The sequence below is a fragment of the Megalobrama amblycephala genome, linkage group LG6, assembly GCF_018812025.1.
Source record: "Megalobrama amblycephala isolate DHTTF-2021 linkage group LG6, ASM1881202v1, whole genome shotgun sequence".
NCBI classification, from domain to species: Eukaryota; Metazoa; Chordata; class Actinopteri; order Cypriniformes; family Xenocyprididae; genus Megalobrama; species Megalobrama amblycephala.
Genome location: NC_063049.1, coordinates 16,549,938 through 16,568,977, shown reverse-complemented (window position 1 = coordinate 16,568,977; position 19,040 = coordinate 16,549,938). Strand labels below are relative to the sequence as shown.

The 19,040-nt window shown below is 37.8% G+C and overlaps 1 protein-coding gene across 5 annotated transcripts in view; it reads left to right on the top strand.

The window, feature by feature from the left end:
* myo16 (myosin XVI) overlaps positions 1 to 19,040 on the top strand; it is a 269,142-nt gene that overhangs the window by 9,210 nt on the left and 240,892 nt on the right. For 3 of the 5 annotated variants that reach the window (XM_048193120.1, XM_048193119.1, XM_048193123.1), the window contains exon 1: positions 17,727 to 18,523. The exons of 1 other annotated variant lie outside the window; for it this stretch is intronic. In XM_048193120.1, coding sequence (XP_048049077.1) covers positions 18,496 to 18,523 — 28 coding nt within the window. In that variant the 5' untranslated portion in view covers positions 17,727 to 18,495. Of the gene's footprint in view, positions 1 to 17,725; positions 18,524 to 19,040 lie in introns of those variants that run through there. One more of the 5 variants, XM_048193122.1, reaches the window with a different exon arrangement.

The window sequence follows — 19,040 nt, the reverse complement described above, 5'->3', positions numbered from 1 at the left end:
ATTACTTTATCACTTTTCACTCGGTCACTGTTCGTTTCTTTCTCTTATTCTGTAGCTTGTCAAATTAGGTTAGACTATTCATTGCTGTCAGGAATTGCCCCTGTCTTTCCTGAGAACAGCTGACTGTGGTTGTAGATGTGACAGAAGGGCGGTTCAGATCCCTGCTTTTTGGGTGCAGTGAGAGGCAGAGAGTGTGAGTACTGCTCAATTAAACATTCAGAGACAGCTCTAGCCGTACTGACTCCAGGCTTGCTGCCTTCACTGCATGGAATACAAAGTTGTCTTAATTGGTAGCACAGATGATACTCTTGGGACATTGCCTTTAGAAAAAGTTTTTGGCTTCACTACTTATATAAATGTGATAGTGTGTCTGAGTTTAGTTGAGATAACAGAGTGTTAAGATAGGCTAATTACTCACAGTCAGACAAAGTGACCGTGGCTGACTCAATCCGCTTGGTGCTGCTGAATATTGAGCTGCCTTTTTTTTTTTTTTTTGGAAGGATTAGAGAAAAAACAACATTTAATACTGCCTGATATTGAGATTAGGATAGATATAGGGGTATTGTGAGAGAATGTACCAGATTTCAGGTATTAGTGTGTGCGCGTGTGCAGAAGGGCTAACCTTGCTTAAATCTGTATTCTGGGCTATAATTCGATTGAACTGTGTGTTAGGTTATATCATGCACTTTTTATTATGTTATCACAAAAACAAGGCACTTTAAACATTTATAGCCTTTGATTTTAATGACATTTTTATATAATCATGTGTAAGCAAAGACTTAATGACTTTCTGACTTGAGTTTGCTAGAAAAGCTATGTGAGCAAAGCTGGTTCAAGCATGTAAAGGTTACTTAGAGTGCTTCAACATAAAAGTCTCACACAATTCATTTTTAATTAGACAACCAAGTTACCAGACAGATATGATGGGTGATTTTGAGGATTTTGAGTTTGTCAGATTAAACGTATCAGATCTTTGAAAGATAGTCAAAGTTTCTGTAGCACTTTAGACATTCTACTTAGTATAACTAATTTTGCAACTACTGTCAACTAACTGTCATTAGAGTATTAGTAGACTGTCTGCTTAATATCTGCTAACGCTTTATATTGATGGTCCCCCAACAGACATTCTACTGACTATAAGTAACTTTGCAACTGCATGTCAAGTTATTAACCCTTAACTCTAATACCTAACCCTAACCAAACAGTCTACTAATATTCTAATGAGTGTTAGTTGACATGCAGTTGCAAAGTTACTTAAAGGTGCCCTTGAATGAAAAATTGAATTTATCTTGCCATAGTTGAATAACAAGAGTTCAGTACATGGAAATGACATACAGTGAGTCTCAAACTCCATTGTTTCCTCCTTCTTATAAATCTCATTTGTTTAAAAGACCTCCGAAGAACAGGCGAATCTCAACATAACACCGACTGTTACGTAACAGTCGGGGTGTACGCCCCCAATATTTGCATATGCCAGCCCACGGTCCCAACATTATCATTATGAAAGGCATTAGACAAGGGCAAAACGTCTGGATCAACGTCTGAATCAACAGACTAGGTAAGGAAGCAAGAACAACAGCGAAAAATGGCAGATGGAGCAATAATAATTGACATGATCCATGATATCATGATATTTTTAATGATATTTGTGAATTGTCTTTCTAAATGTTTCGTTAGCATGTTGCTAATGTACTGTTAAATGTGGTTAAAGTTACCATCGTTTCTTACTGTATTCACGGAGACAAGAGCCGTCGCTATTTTCATTTTTAAACACTTGCAGTCTGTATAATTCATAAACACAACTTCATTCTTTATAAATCTCTCCAACAGTGTGTAATGTTAGCTTCAGCCACGCGGCATAGCCTCAAACTCATTCAGAATCAATGTAAACAATATAACAGTATACAATACTCACATAATCCGACGCATGCATGACGAACACTTTGTAAAGATCCATTTTGAGGGTTATATTAGCTGTGTAAACTTTGTTAAGGCACTGTTTAAGGCAAGCGCGAGCTCTGTGGGCGGAAAGCACGGGATTTAAAGGGGCCACAGCATAAAATCGGCGCGTTTATAATGATGCCCCAAAATAGGCAGTTAAAAAAATTTATAAAAAAAAAAATCTATGGGGTATTTTGAGCTGAAACTTCACAGACACATTCAGGGGACACCTTAGACTTATATTACATCTTTTAAAAACATAATCTAGGGCACCTTTAAGGCCCGTTCACACCAAGAATGATAACTATAAGATAACGATAAAGATACAGTTATAAAAATATTTCTAAATATAAAAGAATAGCACTGTCCACACCACAGCTATAACTATAACGATATAGAGAAACATATCGTTGGGATCACTTTGATAATGATTTTTTTTCCCAGCTGTTGAACGCTAAAACACTGACAGCCAATCAGAATCCATTCTAATTTAAGGGCTTGCGCATTTAAAATGGCAGACGACATTGCAGAGAAGTTAATCACCGAGGTCCAGAAAAAAGCCACCACTTTTTAACAAGTCAACCCCCAAGGATATTTTAAAGAAAATGGATATATGGAAAACAATCGGTCATACCCTCGGAATAAATGGTGAGAAGTGGTGAGATCATAATGCCTGACTAGCAAACAGTGTAACATAAAAATTACCTCAGGTATCCAGCACTAGTTTCGACAACATTGTCTTGCTTCCTTTGACGCTGCAGTGAAAAAGACTAGGCGTTGTTTTTATTACAATATATATCGACTTTGTCAGCTAAATTCACTGTTAGATTAGATCGATTACACTAGCTATTCACTCGAAACATGCTGAGGACATCTGCTGGTTAAAGCCATGTAAATGCAACAAGAACTGCAAAAACATGTTGTACACACTTTGAAACCGCAGCGCATGAGCTTAGAATAAACAGACCGTTATTGTTCATTAGTGTGGGCGCAAATATAGTTATCGTTCTTGGTGTGAACGTGCCTTTATAGTTAGGAGAATGTCTAAAGTGGACCATCGGAATAAAGTGTAACTTTAATTTTTCTCACATTTTTTTTGTGTTTTATTTAGAACCATCAACCCACCCCTAAATGGTACTAAGATTGGTCATTAACAGTATGGGTGGTTCTTTGTCGTTGAATCAGATTTGATGCCACATATCAAATGGCTTTTTGTGTTAGACTATAATCTCACAGACCTTGTTTTTCACGTCCTGTATCTCATCTTCTCTTTATTCCATCTCTCCAAACACAAACACCTGATACACTGCAGCAGACTTTCAGTCTCAGTCGCGACATTACTTCATCAAATTTCTGAAAATGAGCATTGAACCAGTCAAGCTCATTTGAAGACTCAGCCGTTTAATCCAATAAGAGTGCTTTGGATCATTAAAGTGGGACAGAGTCAACAGTCATGGTTCACATTAGCACAAAATTCATTCCTGACTCTTAACACTTTCCTTAATGCACAGAAGATTTGACCTGCTCTGGTACGGGTGATGAAGAATTACATTAATGGATTTTGAAATCTTTCTTGTTAAAAGTAGCTGCAAAATAGAAAAAAGAGAGTCTAAGATGTTGAGTATGTATACAATATACAGTACATGCACTTTTTCAAATATTTTTGATTGGATGTGTATTTCCGTTTAAAGCTGCACACAACTGTCATGGTTTTAAACCTTTGTTTTAGCCCTAGGATGATGGTTAAATTTCTTACTGTTCATGTGATCCACTCACAAAGGTTTTGGACCCCCTATGATCGGGTCACCTGCGATGAAATGTGGCCTATGTGGGGATACTATGGAAGATCCAGACACATCAGGGGTGTTAAGACATCACAATGGAGATAACAATGGAAATTGAGAGCAAACCACATATTCAGGGATGATGGAGCAGGTGAGAAGACAGGAAGACAGATAGAGGGCTTAAGGAGTTAGAGCGAGAAAAGAAAGAGATAAAGGTATTAATCCACAGCTTAATGGACCACTAGATTATAAGTCTACCGTACCATTTGTGTGACCTGTAGCTCTACGATCTCTAGTAAAACATCTTTGAAGATTTCATAAAATATTTTTTTAATCATCTTCGCATGTGAATTAAGTATTGCGCTTGACAGACAAACTGTGTATTTCACTACACAGTTTACTGAGGGTAACGTTTTAGGAGATTTTCATTTGCCGGTTTACTGGTTGGGAAAATTAACCCTTAAATTATGCTAATAAAATTCAGCAGTGAAATTTGGGGGAAAAGAAATATTTAGTAGTGTAAATACAACACAGGGGCTGAATAATTAATGTCATGTAGAGATCGCATCACATGTTTAATTCATTCCTTAAACCCTGGCCCTTCCTGAGGCGCTTACCCTCCCCAGGCCATGAATGCTGCCGTAATTGAAAGTGCTGGTTCAATATGGCTGAACTGATTCATTAGTGTTTGTGAGATCCTTGTCACAAGCTGTTTTAATTAGTGAAAAGAGCTTCCTCAGGGTCTCATCAACAGCTTTTACAGCTGTGGTGTGTAAATACAAAAGCAAGATAGCGAGGTAAGATACACATGCTATTTTTAATAAGCACTGTGAAATTCTGCTTAGCAATGCCACGCTATTTAGATGAACGTTTGAGAGGTGTTACAAAGGTTTTGCTTGAGTTATTATGTGTGCATGCTACCTCAAAAACTCAGACCAACATAAGTCCTGTTTTTTATGTCACAAACGAGAGAAAAAAAAGAAGAAAAAAAAAATATTTATAGGAATGCTACTGCCTCCTTGTGACAGATGCTTGATACAGTTGATACAGAGGCTTAATCGAATAATGTAAGCAAAGATCGATTGGCTCTCTCTGACAATGCATTCCAGTGATACACATTTTTGTTTCCCGTCACATAATATATGTTAAAATTCAGTCAAATTTATTAAAAAAATATATTAAAAAAAAATGTTCTCTTTGTCCAAATGACATGAAACTTTGTACAGTTGTTAACACTTTCTAGATCTACAAAGAAAAAAAAAATGGAATGATATCTTGTTTTTATGTTAGTGTAGAAAAAAAGGTCACGCTCAGGGTCTTCGGGGTCTCCACAGACCCCAGGCAACAAAATTTAATTTTGTAACAAAATAATTGTTTTTTTTTAAAAACAAATGTAATTTTACTCTGTTTATTAATGTTTTTACTTCATATTTGTGCAGTTTTTGGAGGATTTGTCATGTCTTTTAAATGTATATAAATAAATAAATAAATAAATAAATATATATTTTTTTTATACAAAAGCAGCTTATTATGCAAAATTCACTTTATAAAAGACCCACATTTCTAACTTTTATTCATGGGGATAACATGGATAATTTGACATGGTTTAGTATAAGATTTTTGCCCATCTTTTGGAAAATGCAGTTTTAAAAGTAAAAAAAAAATATCACTTTTACCAGTAGATGGCTGCAGAGCTCCACTATACGCTATGTGCTATTTGACTGAATGAAAGACATCTTTTCACAAGTATTTTTTCAATTGGATTTATATCTAAATATTATGACAATTATGACAATAAAATTATGACAATAAAAGACAATAAAAATTACTTTTTGTCAAAGTTTAGCATTTTTTATACTGAAAAAAATCAGTTTTTCAAAAATGTTGATTTTGAGGATGAATTTCTAAGTCTCATCATAATGTAACAATATTGAAAAACTGATTTTTTTCATTACAAAAAAATACTAAACTTTGACAAAAAGTAGCCTTTATTGTTATAATTGTGATTTCAGAATATTTAGATATGAATCCAACTGAAAAATACTTGTGAAAAGATGTCTTTCAGTCATTCAAATAGCACATATCATATAGTGGAGCTCTGCAGCATTTACTGGTAAAAATTATAGTTTTTTGTACTTTTAAAACTGCATTTTCCAAAAGATGGGCAAAAATCTTACACTAAACCATGTCAAATTATCCATGTTATCCCCATGAATGAAAGTTAGAAATGTGGGTCTTTTATAAAGTGAATTTTACATAAAAAGCTGTTTTTGTATAAAAACCTATTTAAAAATATATATTTTTTAATTTATTTATATAAATGTAAAAAATATGATAAATCCTCCAAAAACTGCACAAACATGGAGTAAAAACATTAATAAACAGAGTAAAATTACATTTGTTAAAAAAAAAAAAAAAAAAAGTATTTTGTTACAAAGTTGCAGTTTGTACTTCCCAAACGAAGACCGCACAAGGGTTAAATGATACCTTACAGTCGTCTGATATTTTATGTGAGTTTGGAATACAGTTCACAAAACTACAAACTTGTGTCTTTACATGTTTTTAGAACTTTTTTATTTTTTCTTCAACTGTGAAAAATTATATCAGAATGCAGGTTCAGCAGAATATCCATGATGATCTTTTTTTGTTCTTTTAACAAAATTAGACAGTAACCAATAGCTAATATTACTTGCTAATAGTCTTTTGAAACTATATTGTTGTTACTCGAAAATCTTGATGCAATCACACTTACCACACAATTATATATTCAGTCAATAATGACTTTGGTGTGTTCTTCACACAATGCTATGATACGCTTTTAGACTTTTAGAATAGTATTTGTGTCAGTGTGTTGAAGAAGTTTATTGGTGTTAAGTGGAAATGTTACTCTTCTGTTCACTGAGGAACAGACACATGATGAGTAGGTTACAAGTACTGCCATCCACATATGAATTGCTATGGTTGACCCACATATATTTATTGAGCTTTGAGCTGCATTACTGATGAGATACTTGGAGAAAAGTCAAGTGTGATTCTGACATTCACAAGTGAGTCCTGAGGGGGCTGTGAACCAATGTCCTTTTGATAATATTGATCAGCAAATGTCCTTCTCTGCCTGATCATAGATTGTAAGTGTGTGTGCACAATTAATAGTTAAAACTACCCCAAAATTTAAAGCATTTCACTCACCCTTATTTTGTACCAAACCTAAAAGTAGTTTTACAAAAAATATATAAAATAAATACAAATAATGAATAAAAACATTTGAATAAAATCAGATCAATAAAAAGAATATATAATAACAACAAATAACTGGTTTGGAACAACATATGTGACCCGTGCTGGCTAATTACGAGTTACGGGCAAAACAAGTGAAAAATGTAAATTTTGGTCGAATTTGTACATTTTCCGAGAGGAGTACCTTTCCTTTGTACATGAAAAATGCCATTTTTCTCTGCTCGCTTCTTGACTGGCTCTTCCTCTCAGCACAAGTTTGGTATTGTTTTCAAGTAAGGCATTCCAACTTTGTGAATATTCAAAGCAAATCCTCGATGGCATGAGTCTGAACCAATGAAATGTGATTTTCAAACTCATGCTGATGTAAACAAAACAATCTTACTCACGTTGACTGACACATACTAAGCTTGCGCACGAAGATGCCTCAAACACCGCACCATGCCGATATACCTACTTACACATATACACAGAATTACAGTATTTCAAAATATCTGTCTTGGCGAGTATTCCTGCAAACATCTGTTATGTCTTAGGTCAACGTTTGGTTAACTGTTGGGGGAAAACATCTGATGTGTAACATTATATTAGATCTGTGCAGTACAGGAGGTCTTAATATAGGCTGTCTGTTTCATTAAAGTTAATCGAACAATTATGGTATCATTTGGTTTTGATTTGGTGTGTGCCAAATTTGGTGTTATTACCGAGGATTTTCAGGTATGGTTGCTAGGTGATTTTGTTTTGGAACCTTCATAAAACTTTATCTCGATTTTTCTCAAAATTGACTTTGCTGACTCTGTCGAATTCAAACAGGTGTAGGTCATACATTTTTTGTCAGATTCCAACAATTAATACATCATTTTGAAGGTTTTTTTTAATAAAGAATGTAAAAACTCATTTTTGAAAATTTGCTCATTGCGACTACATATAACAACTGTAATTTTTTGGGTATAGGATTCCTATAACTGTACTTCTAAAATCAGTTTAGACTTTGCCCTTTTGCTTTTTAAAGTTACGCATAGTGACTTTCAGTACACGGCCGCGCTCTCAAAGGTTTTGATGTAGTGATGGCATGTCCTTCATACTCATGATCAGTGTTTGGTTTATTACTATAGTGGCCTCTTCACCCAGAGGCAGCGAAAGGTCTGTGAGACTGACAGCTGCTGATAAGAAGTGTGTTTTTCTGTCTTAGTCCTGACAGCTTAATACACATGCTGAGACTCGTACCTCATCTTATCATCTGGAAATAGGGTAATTTCTCTCTCTCTCATATGCTTTCTTTCTCTATCTCTGTTCCTCCCTCTCTGTCTTGACATTTACCTCAAATGACGCTCTTCTCTCCAAACCTTTATTGGTCTGACAGAGGAGACCAATCTCCCTCCCTTTCTCTCATCTCTGACTTGAAGGTCTGACATTTCTCATAACACACAGATGGAGGGAAACATCACATCTCATTTCTCTGTTCTGACTCACTGGCAAAGACAGTATCCTCTTCTGTGACCTTTGACCAAGGTGGATTCAAGTGCACTGACTGGCAGAGACATGTCTGGATTCCTCATGCATCTTTTGTCATCTGTGAATTACATTGTGTTTTTATTTATTTATTTATTTAGTGAAAAAAGGAAAAATTGTACCAATGCATATAGTCATGCTCATGAATTCACTTACCCATCTTTTTTTCATAGGCGTTCATACTCCTTTCAGAATCTGTGGGATGTTTCAATTATTATTATTTTTTTTAATTAGAGACCAAAAAAAAAAAGATGATACTTTTTTACAGCCATGAGAAAGCGTTTCACAAAGTTTACAAAAATGATCCTATTCAAAAGGAATCATACACAACTATAACAACAGTTACAGTCACTGATGCTTGTGTTAGTAATATTAAAAAAAAAAAAAAATAAATATAAATAAATAATATATATATATATATATATATATATATATATATATATTTAAACTTTTGAGTGGGAAAATTAGTTTAAAGGTGCCCTAGAATCAAAAATTGAATTTACCTCGGCATAGTTGAATAACAAGAGTTCAGTACATGGAAAAGACATACGTTGAGTTTCAAACTCCATTGCTTCCTTCCTTCTTATATAAATCTCATTTGTTTAAAAGACCTCTGGAAAACAGGCGAATCTCAACATAACACTGACTGTTACGTAACAGTCGGGATCATTAATATGTACACCCCCAATATTTGCATATGCCAGCCCATGTTCAAGGCATTACACAAGGACAGCCAGTATTAACGTCTGGATCTCTGCACAGCTGAATCATCAGACTAGGTAAGCAAGCAAGGACAACAGCGAAAAATGGCAGATGGAGCAATAATAACTGACATGATCCATGATTGCATGATATTTTTAGTGATATTTGTAAATTGTCTTTCTAAATGTTTCATTAGCATGTTGCTAATGTACTGTTAAATGTGGTTAAAGTTACCAGCGTTTATTACTGTATTCACGGAGACAAGAGCCGTCACTATTTTCATTTTAAAACACTTGCAGTCTGTATAATTTATAAACAACTTCATTCTTTGTAAATCTCTCCAACAGTGTAGCATTAGCCTGTTAGCCACAGAGCACAGCCTCAAACTCATTCAGAATCAAATGTAAACATCAAAATAAATACTATACTCACAGGAATCGATGCATGCATGCAGCATGAATGACACACATCTTGTAAAGATCCATTTGAGGGTTATATTAGCTGTGTGAACTCTGTTTATGCACTGTATAACTGCACTTACAGTCGAGAGCTCGGGAGGGCAGGGAGCGAGAGATTTAAAGGGGCCGCGCAGCCTGAATCGGTGCATAGTTAATGATGCCCCAAAATAGGCAGATTAAAAAAAAAATAATTAAAAAAAATCTATGGGGTATTTTGAGCTGAAACTTCACAGACACATTCAGGGGACACCTTAGACTTATATTACATCTTTTGAAAAGATGTTCTGCGGCACCTTTAAGTTATTTTGTCTTGTGGGGTTGGTTATATGTCTGGATGGGCCCCTTCTCAAATTCATTGCTCAACTGCTGGGTAAATTCTGGCTGGTGGGAAAGGATGGGGTGAAGGGTCTTTTGTCCCCTCAAGTGATCTATAATCTCTATTGTTCATCCATGAAATGTGACCTTCTCTGAGATCACACCCAATGGGGAATATGTCTTACCACTTCTCCTTTTTCAATATTATGTTTTTCTTCCTTTTTAGTAACTCTCTTATTGTTTGCTCAGACTTCCATCCATCCTCAATAACCATCCAACCCATGGCAGAAAAATTAGAGAAATAATTTATATAATAAATAAAATAAAATGCCAAAAAAGTATCAATACAATTTTTTGAGAAAAAAATAATATTTTACCCAATATTTGTGTGTACAATTTATTTGTGTGCATATTATTTGCATTAGCATCTGCTTTAAAAAAAAAAAAAAAAATGAATTCTATAAATTTTAATTGTTAAATTCTATTAACTCAATAGGGATTATAGAAAAGTCAAAGTATCACATTGAATCGAACATTATTTTTTTCTACATGATTACAATTTAACATGTTTTCTTTCCACTCCTTATTTTATTTCGTTTCAGTCTCACACATTTCATGTTTCTGTCAAGTCATGTCTGTCGCCTGTGTCTCTAGTCACAAATTGAATATATGAAAATCAAAAGCTGCATTAAATATTCCTCCAGTCCATTCCTCGGCCCACTCGTGCATCTTTTTGCCTTTATATCTCTATCTGTCATCCACCCTTCCATCTGTCTTTCCCCCGTACCGCTTCTTTTTCATTCCTTCTGCTCAAGGGCGCTGGGTGAGCGCATCTGTTGCGAATGATAGCAGCAAGAAAGATGCATTTTTTCAAATGCATCCCTCACACCAAAAGAATTATTTAATAAGTTTTTTATTTAGTGATGTGGTCATAGTGATAGAACTGCTTCCACACAAACAACCATGAATCTGATAAGCAATTTTAGAGTTAAATATCTCTTTAAATGTGGATTAGAGCTTGTGGATTATTGTTATTGTTATGATGCTTGGAATCATTTAAGACTCCTTCAGTTAGAACATTGTTACAAAATCCATTTATGGCTATAATATCCAATTTTACTCGGATGCAAACGCAGGAAGAGGAGGGTTAAATCTGTGACCTGGATACACATGACAGGTTTTATTTTTGGTCTTCATTTCTTTTGCTCTCACGGTTGTTTTTTTCTCTAAAGTGGAGTTTATGTGTGGGTTCGTGCGGAGGTGTTTGGCAGGAAGACAAAGATATGCATACATTCATGTACAGTCATACCCACACTCTAACACACAGTGAACCAGATTCACTGGTCAAAATGGTGGTGGAAATGCAATGTAATCAGTCTGATGTGCTTTACACAACCTCACACATCACATGAAATTTGCAGACTTTGTATGTTTGTAATTTTCTGGCCCTGTGCATGCATGAAGTTGTTAACCCTGAGCAGAAGGGAGAAGAAGCTTGTCAGAGGTAATTCGTAGCCAGTTAAACGCTATTATTGAGCAGTTAAGCTGTCAGGACTCACACCCGTCAACAAGCAATGAGATACAACAAAATACACCCTTTATCTTAAATGACACTGCATTCTAGGGGGTTTCGTTCTTTGTTCCTTCATTCTGTCTGTGCTGTTTATTTAAATTGTTGTTTTATGCACAATATATGTTTCAGACAAAAGTCTTGTTGTTTATTCACCGTCACATGAGGTAGATGTCACGCTAAGGCTACGTCTACACTAATCCGGATATATTTGAAAACGGAGTTTTCGTCTAAAAACGCTCCGCGTCCACACTTTCATTTTCAAACGTTTTCTAAAAGTTGCTCATCCACACTGAAACGTATGAAAACGCTTACATCCCCCTACTGCGCATGAGTAAAGCTTCGACCTGCGTCATTTCCGCTAGGCGTTTATTTACTTTCCGCCACTAAACAGCAACTGCAAGGAAACATTCTGGCTTCTTTGAAGAAACGCAATCTGCAGTATGTACAAACTGACATTAATTTTTAACAAGGCTGTCAAAACGGAGGGCATCCAAAACAACTGCTGTACAATGTCGTTCAGCATCTTGGCTGAATTGGTCATATGACTGCATCATATGACTAAAAATGCGTCATCGTATTCAAAAGCCTCCGTTTTCACAGTCCACACTACGACGCGAAGACGCCGTTTTCAAATTTATCCGCTTTGGAGAGCATTTTCCAAAAGCTACGTTTTCGCCGTCTCAGTGTGGATGGAAGGCCAAAACAGAGAGAAAAATATAGACATGGCCTAAAAGTAGTCTTTACTGCAACACATTACTGCCTTAAACCAGGGGTATCCAATCCTGCTCCTGGAGGGCCACTGTCCTGCAGAGTTTAGCTCCATCTCCAATTAAACACACCTGAATCAGCTAATCAAGGTCATAATAGGCAAACCCTGCGTTCCATTCGGAAGGGCTCATCCCTATGCCCTAATTCCTTCAAAGGGTTTACCCTCCAGAGTGAGAGCTTCAAAGGGATGAAGGGTGTAGGGGTCAAAAAAACTATTTTTTTTGGAACGCACTTCAGCGTCATCTTAACGAGACAATCAAGGAGGCGCCTTCGTCTTTTTTCCCCTGGTTTACTCTTTGTATTAATACGCATTCATTTACTGTTGTAACATTATAAGCTACTCATTTTGAACATAATAATGTACCAAATCTAACTCGTATAAATATTGCAGTAGTATAGAAAAAATACTATATATACATTTATAGGTAAAATCAAACTCCTAACCTCCTGTACCTATTCTGTGACGTCAAACAACTTCCCTGTGCAAAGGATTAAGGGGGCCCGAAGTGTCCATTAGTTGTACCCTTTGAAATCCTTCATTCGAAAGGGCCCTTTGAAGTGGCCAGTTTTGAGCACTTAGGTTTGGAACGACCCTTCAATATGGCGGCCATGACTGTTTTCACTCCGAAGTGCCCTTTGGAATGCACCAAAAGAGTATAGAACCCAAGAGGTGAAACTCTGATGCTTTTTGGGTAACAGCCACTAGGTGGCGCTTCGGTAGCACGGCAGCCATTTTGGGGTGAAAATGCTAAGTGGACAATTTAACAGACATAAATATAAGACAACATTGCAAAAGCAGTTTACTGTCAAGCTGTTATATGTTTATGTTATATATCTGTTATATATTTATTGTCCAACATTCCCAATTTTTCTGATGCATGTCCTTAATTTAATTTCATATGTTGGTATTAATTCAGTGTTTATAATACTAATACTTAAACTTCAAAGAATTTTAACCAAAACTGACTGGGTTTATAGAGAAGGTTTTGTGAAAAAAGTGGAAGACTTAAACACAAAGTCCATAAAATAAACTGTTAAAAGGATTTGATGATCACTAGTGATAGTATTTTATTCTGTGTTGTCATCATTCAGGTTGGATTTTAGCTTTAATGTATGTTTTTTTTTTTTTTTGATATTGCCATGGAAAATAGTGGACTGCCGAGTCGCTTTCACCCCAAAATGGCGGAAGCGTAAGGCTGCTGCTGGGCGCTGGTGTTGCAATGGAACGTTCTATTGAGTTTCACTTCTTGTCAGTATAAGTTCTTTGTACTGGGCATACTATAAACTTCCAGACAGGTGTGTTGAGGCAAGTTGGAGCTGAACTCTGCAGGACAGTGACCCTCCAGGAGCAGGATTGGATACCCCTGGTTTAAAGTAGTGATGTGTTGCAGTAAAACAGGAAAATAAAATTGAAAAAACTAGAAGACTACTTCTAGCGTGATATCTACCTCATGTGACGGTAGAGTTTAGCTCCAACCCCAATTAAACACACCTGAATCAGCTAATCAAGGTCATACTAGGCATACTAGAAACTTCCAGACAGGTGTGTTGAGGCAAGTTGGAGCTAAACTCTGCAGGACAGTGGCCCTCCAGGAGCAGGTTTGGACACCCCTGTTTAAAAGTATCAACAGTCTTATTCTTGCTTTTCAGAAGCATTGTAATTTTGCCAGTTATGTTGCTTGCTTGCTAAAGGTGCCCTGGGTATACTTCGTTTTTTTACGCAATGCTAGTGTACGTGCACAGTCGAACACACAGCCTTGGAAAGTATACTTCATTCGTACGCATACATTCGATTCATCTCTCGCCACGAGTTACAAACCATGTAAACATCTTTGTACTCTTTCATGCTAGAGTTGTACAAATGAGGGTACTTTCTTACCTCTTCACACAATCTCTCATCTATGTAGGCCTCCATTGTCACCATAGCTTGCATGCTTTCAAGTTTATTCTGTTTATGCAGTTTTTCTTTGACTACCTTGTGAATCGACAACCCCAGTTCCCACCTTGTGGATAAACTAATTACTGCAAAAAAAATTAAATGCGCATGTGCGACCTGCGCATACAAGTACGCGCAGTTACAAAAAATCCAGCGGTGCACGTACAGTACGCGCATACTCTTCTGATGACCAAATTCGCGTTGCACGCACTGTTCGCTGACCCTCACGTATACGTAAAAAGTGAACTTTACTTTGGGCTAAACACTCAGATCCCACACAATCAGTTTGGAGGCGGAAACAGTATTCAATACATCATAGTGACTTACTGTAACAATTGGAAATGAGTGTTGAACTCTCAGCTCCATTTTTATCATGTTTTAATCCATCCCTGCTGAATTTCAACGATTTTCACACAAATTACCAAAAATAACAACACTGTCTGTCACCATCAGCAATACCATTGGGCCCTGATACAAATGCATGACATCACCACCACTCCCAAGATTTGTTGTACACTAAACGGTCAAGGTTTGGATTTTGCACCTCTAAACCTTCATTTACTATTCCCTATCAGAATAAACAAGAAACACGTCATCATTGTCATCAGTGAACTCAGCCAATCGTGAAACAGCTGTGTCATCATCAGAGCTTCAGCATCCTTGACTGCTCTCGAATCACTCTCGCAGCACTTTGATGGCATATCAAATATACCCAGATCACCTATTATTTTCACAGAGATTTTAAAGTGCGCATCCAATGGACACATTACTTTCCCATGAGGACACGGGAAAGGATTCGTGAATGGCAGTGAAGTGATGGAACTGGCCACATTACAGTGACACATGGTGAATGTACGTCCAAATGTCATTCATACTACACACATTCATACTACATATAACATACTTTTTTAATGGTCATTAAATAAGTTTCACATCAAATGTAGGCTAACTATTATTTAATAAGCAATTTCGGATGCAGCGCCAGAGATGGTATTATTATTGTGAGATACGAGGGACCATGGCTCTACCATTGGGACAAAGCCTAATGGCTAAAGGCTGATTTATACTTCTGCATCGAGTGTACGGCGTAGCTACCGCATAGGCTGTGTGTAGCACACGTAGCCTATGACGTAGCCTGACGTGCACCTCTTCAAAAATGTAACAACGCGTCAATTCTACGCGGACCGCAAGTGCTGTGATTGGTCTGCTAGAACCCCTCCCGCAGGTTAAAAAACTGGCGCGGCGGATCAATTGGAGAAGTGTAAGCGTTTTCAACTTCCATATGAATGAAAAAATGCTCTGTTTCAGAGGATACATGCAGTCAAACTGCAACAAAAGTCGTTACCCATTTGCTGCGTCGCTGCCGCTTCTATTTGTAAGTGTCTCTGACAACATACATGACAAGCTGCTTCTTCTTCGGCTTTTGCCTTGATCCTCAACATGACCGGGTACACTGCCTCCTAGTGGTCTGCATGCACGTCGACGCAGACAACGACGGAGAAGTATAAATGAAAACAGACGCATAGCCTACGGTGCAGAGGCTCCGGCATAGGTCCGACGCAGAAGTATAAATCAGCCTTAACTTGGGCCATGCGTGCCTTGATAACCAATCATATTACAACCTTGACATCATTGAATTTCGTTCAGAATTGTGCTACAGTCAATCACTGTTTGCGAATACAATCGAAATGAATGAGGAGTGCCGTAAACTGAATCATACCTGTTGTCCGTGACTTCTTTTTTCACGAGTTTACATGTACATGAAATCAAATAAAGTAATTTATGTGTATTTGGTGCGCTGTCCGGGGGATGGCTCCGAGCTCGGAATTTGGCCCGAAACCAGAGTACTCCCCCTCCTTAACTGGGATAGAAACCAGGCAAAATTGAGGTGATGGGGTGGTGAAAGGGATGCTGTGAAACTTGTCGCAGGATAGAGATGAGAGACTGTTTTATATACCAGCTTCCTCTTGCACTGATTGGTTGATTACCTGAACGTACTCCTCCTGAATTTGTTAAATAAAACTTAATATAAAACAGCATTTTTTTTTTATTTTTATTGATGTTAACTCTAAAACTAAATCAATCTAGGGTGACCAGACGAAATCTAAACTGTTGTCCCGAATCCCGAATCAGGCCCTAATTGTCCCGAAAATTATACTAAAGCAAAATCTTGAGTAGTTATTGTCTGATAAACATTAAAAACTGTCTGCGGAGGTTGAGTCGTCCTGCAACCAGCCCCCGCCAGCTGCTCATTGGCTGCAGCATCTTTTTTCTAAGTTCTAAAAAAATACCGTAGGTGGCTAGGCGCGAATTTAGATATGCATGCCCTTTTTGTTTTAAGCCTTGATGAAGAGAGCGCAAGTTGTTGCAGCCGCGAGGAAGACAGTGATGTACGCGTAAAGGAGTGATTGATTGTTCGCGGCACTGTGTACAAAAAAATACTTCACTACACAATTATTTAGTTATTTTAGTTTAAGCTTATTAGCGTTAGGCTATACAGAAAGTCTGATTTACGCACTGTTACTTACAACAGTATAGGGCTGACCGATATATCGCATGCGATTGTCACGCGCATTTCGTCAGTAAAGCCGGTTCCCTGATTGCCGCTGAATCGTCATCACCTGCTTTCAAATGGAGCGGCATTTAATAGACAGAGCCGTAGTTCACTGACAAGCCACGCAATATCGCGTTCATTATCGAAGGCGATTCATCTGCGATATGGACGCGATATTGCGTGGCTTGTCAGTGATCTACGGCTCTGTCTATTAAATGCCGCTCCATTTGAAAGCAGGTGATGGCGATTTAGGGGTAATCAGGGAACCGGTTTTACTGACGAAATGCGCGTGACAATTGCGATATATATCGGTCAGCCCTACAACAGTAATTGTTTTTTTTGTTTTTTTCTTTTCACAATGACATTTGAGTTCATGATTTTAATGTTGTTGATTTTTTTGTGGCAGACTAAAGACTAATGACAGACTAAAAATATGTTTGGTTCAGGATTGAAATTCATTATCTTTTATTATAGGCTACGCAGTCTAATATCATAGAAGCCCCCCATCCCATCCCATCCCATCCCATCCCATCCCGAATTTCAGCCAATCTCATCTGGTCACCCTAGATCAATCCAAAATGAATGGCTAAGAGCAAACATGTTTGCTGATGGGCTGTCAAATCATAAGCTTCTGACAAAAGTGGTTTATTCAGTGTAATGAAGCCTCTCCTCCATTGACATAGATTAAAAAAAAAAAAAAAGTCTCATCTCCTTCCCGGTGTACTGCAGCGTTAGCAGGACTTACACTTTTTTTTTTTTTTTTGGCAAAGATTGCAGGCTTGCCTTCAATTGGCAGCGCTTAATCACTGTTGCTAATCAGTGACGTCATTTTCACATCGAGTCTATAGTCACATGACATTTACAGCTCAATAAATAAATAAATATAATAAAAAACTGGCTGTAGAACTGAATGCTCATTATTTCAAAACTAATACGTCCACAGCCACGCTATTGTCACTGAGATGAAAGGAAATTGTAACAGATTTATCTCGATTTTTTTTTCTCCACATATTGCTGATCTTGCACTAACTCAAGATACTTTGAAATACAAATATTGTGTGTGTGTATTCTGCATTTAAACATTACATTGATTTTTACTTAATAGGGTAACATTAGAACTGGCCATGCTTTAGACCTATTTAAATATGTGAACAGTTCTATTTTTTCCCGCGTCGTATCTGTCGCTTCCAGCGTACCTTGTCAGATAGCCGCACTGCAGTAACTTACCTCAGCCTCTCTCTCCCTCAGTCTGAACCCAAAATTTATCCTGCTCCCCTCCCCTCTTCCCTCTCTCCTTCCCCAAACCTCCTACCTCCTCATCACTATCTCTTCCATTCCTCACCATTCGTCTCTTTCCCCAAGCGAGAGCGCGCGCGTTTCTGTGTGCGAGGGGTGTGTGCACCGGTGGGCGGGTTTGAGGACGCATCAATCAGCGGCGCTACAATAGCACGTGTGGCGGTCATGGTCATAGAGCGGCTCGGTTGAGTCGACGCGACTGCAGACTGCTGATTGGAGAGAGAGCGAGCGGTTACCGTCACCTTATCCACCGCTCCTCCTTCACTACAACCACAACTGCCTCTGCAATCCGATCGCCCTTTAATAATGCACGGGGAGGTAAAGCGAATTTCAGTTACCGGGCTCTGAATGATGTATAGCACCGGTTACTACAGCACCGCACCGGAGAGCACGAACCTGTAGCTGTGTGATCTGCGGAGAAGATGTCACACTATCATTTCATCAAATGCTGTGAGTAATGAGCCGCGAGAGAAGCTTCTTTCCTTACATGCATCTGCCAGTGATGTCATTTCGTCAATGATGTCATTTGTCAATGATGTCATTTTGTGCCTTTGCTGGAGAGAATGATTGAGAGGCAGGAGGAATTGTATGTGTGTGATGCAGGGTGTGTATCTGATGCAGGTCAAGACTGAAGATATTAATAAAAATGCATGGGTGCTTAATGCATGGTATTTAACACACCACATTCATACATCCATCCAGTTGCAGTGAGACTGGATGATGGGATGTCATGATGATGGGTTGGCTTTGGTGACATTGTGTGAATGTGTGAAGTTGCAGCAGGATGCGGCAGCAGTGTAAAAGTTGACCGGTGCACTGCTGCTGCTGCAGGTGTGTAGGAACGTCCTGCGGGAGTCTGCCTGCTTTTCAGACAGACAGTGGGTGTCAGTCTGACAGCCTCTGCAGGACCCCTCTCTCCTGTGCATCTTTGTGTTTGTATGTGGTCGTGAACACGCCTGTGCACAAG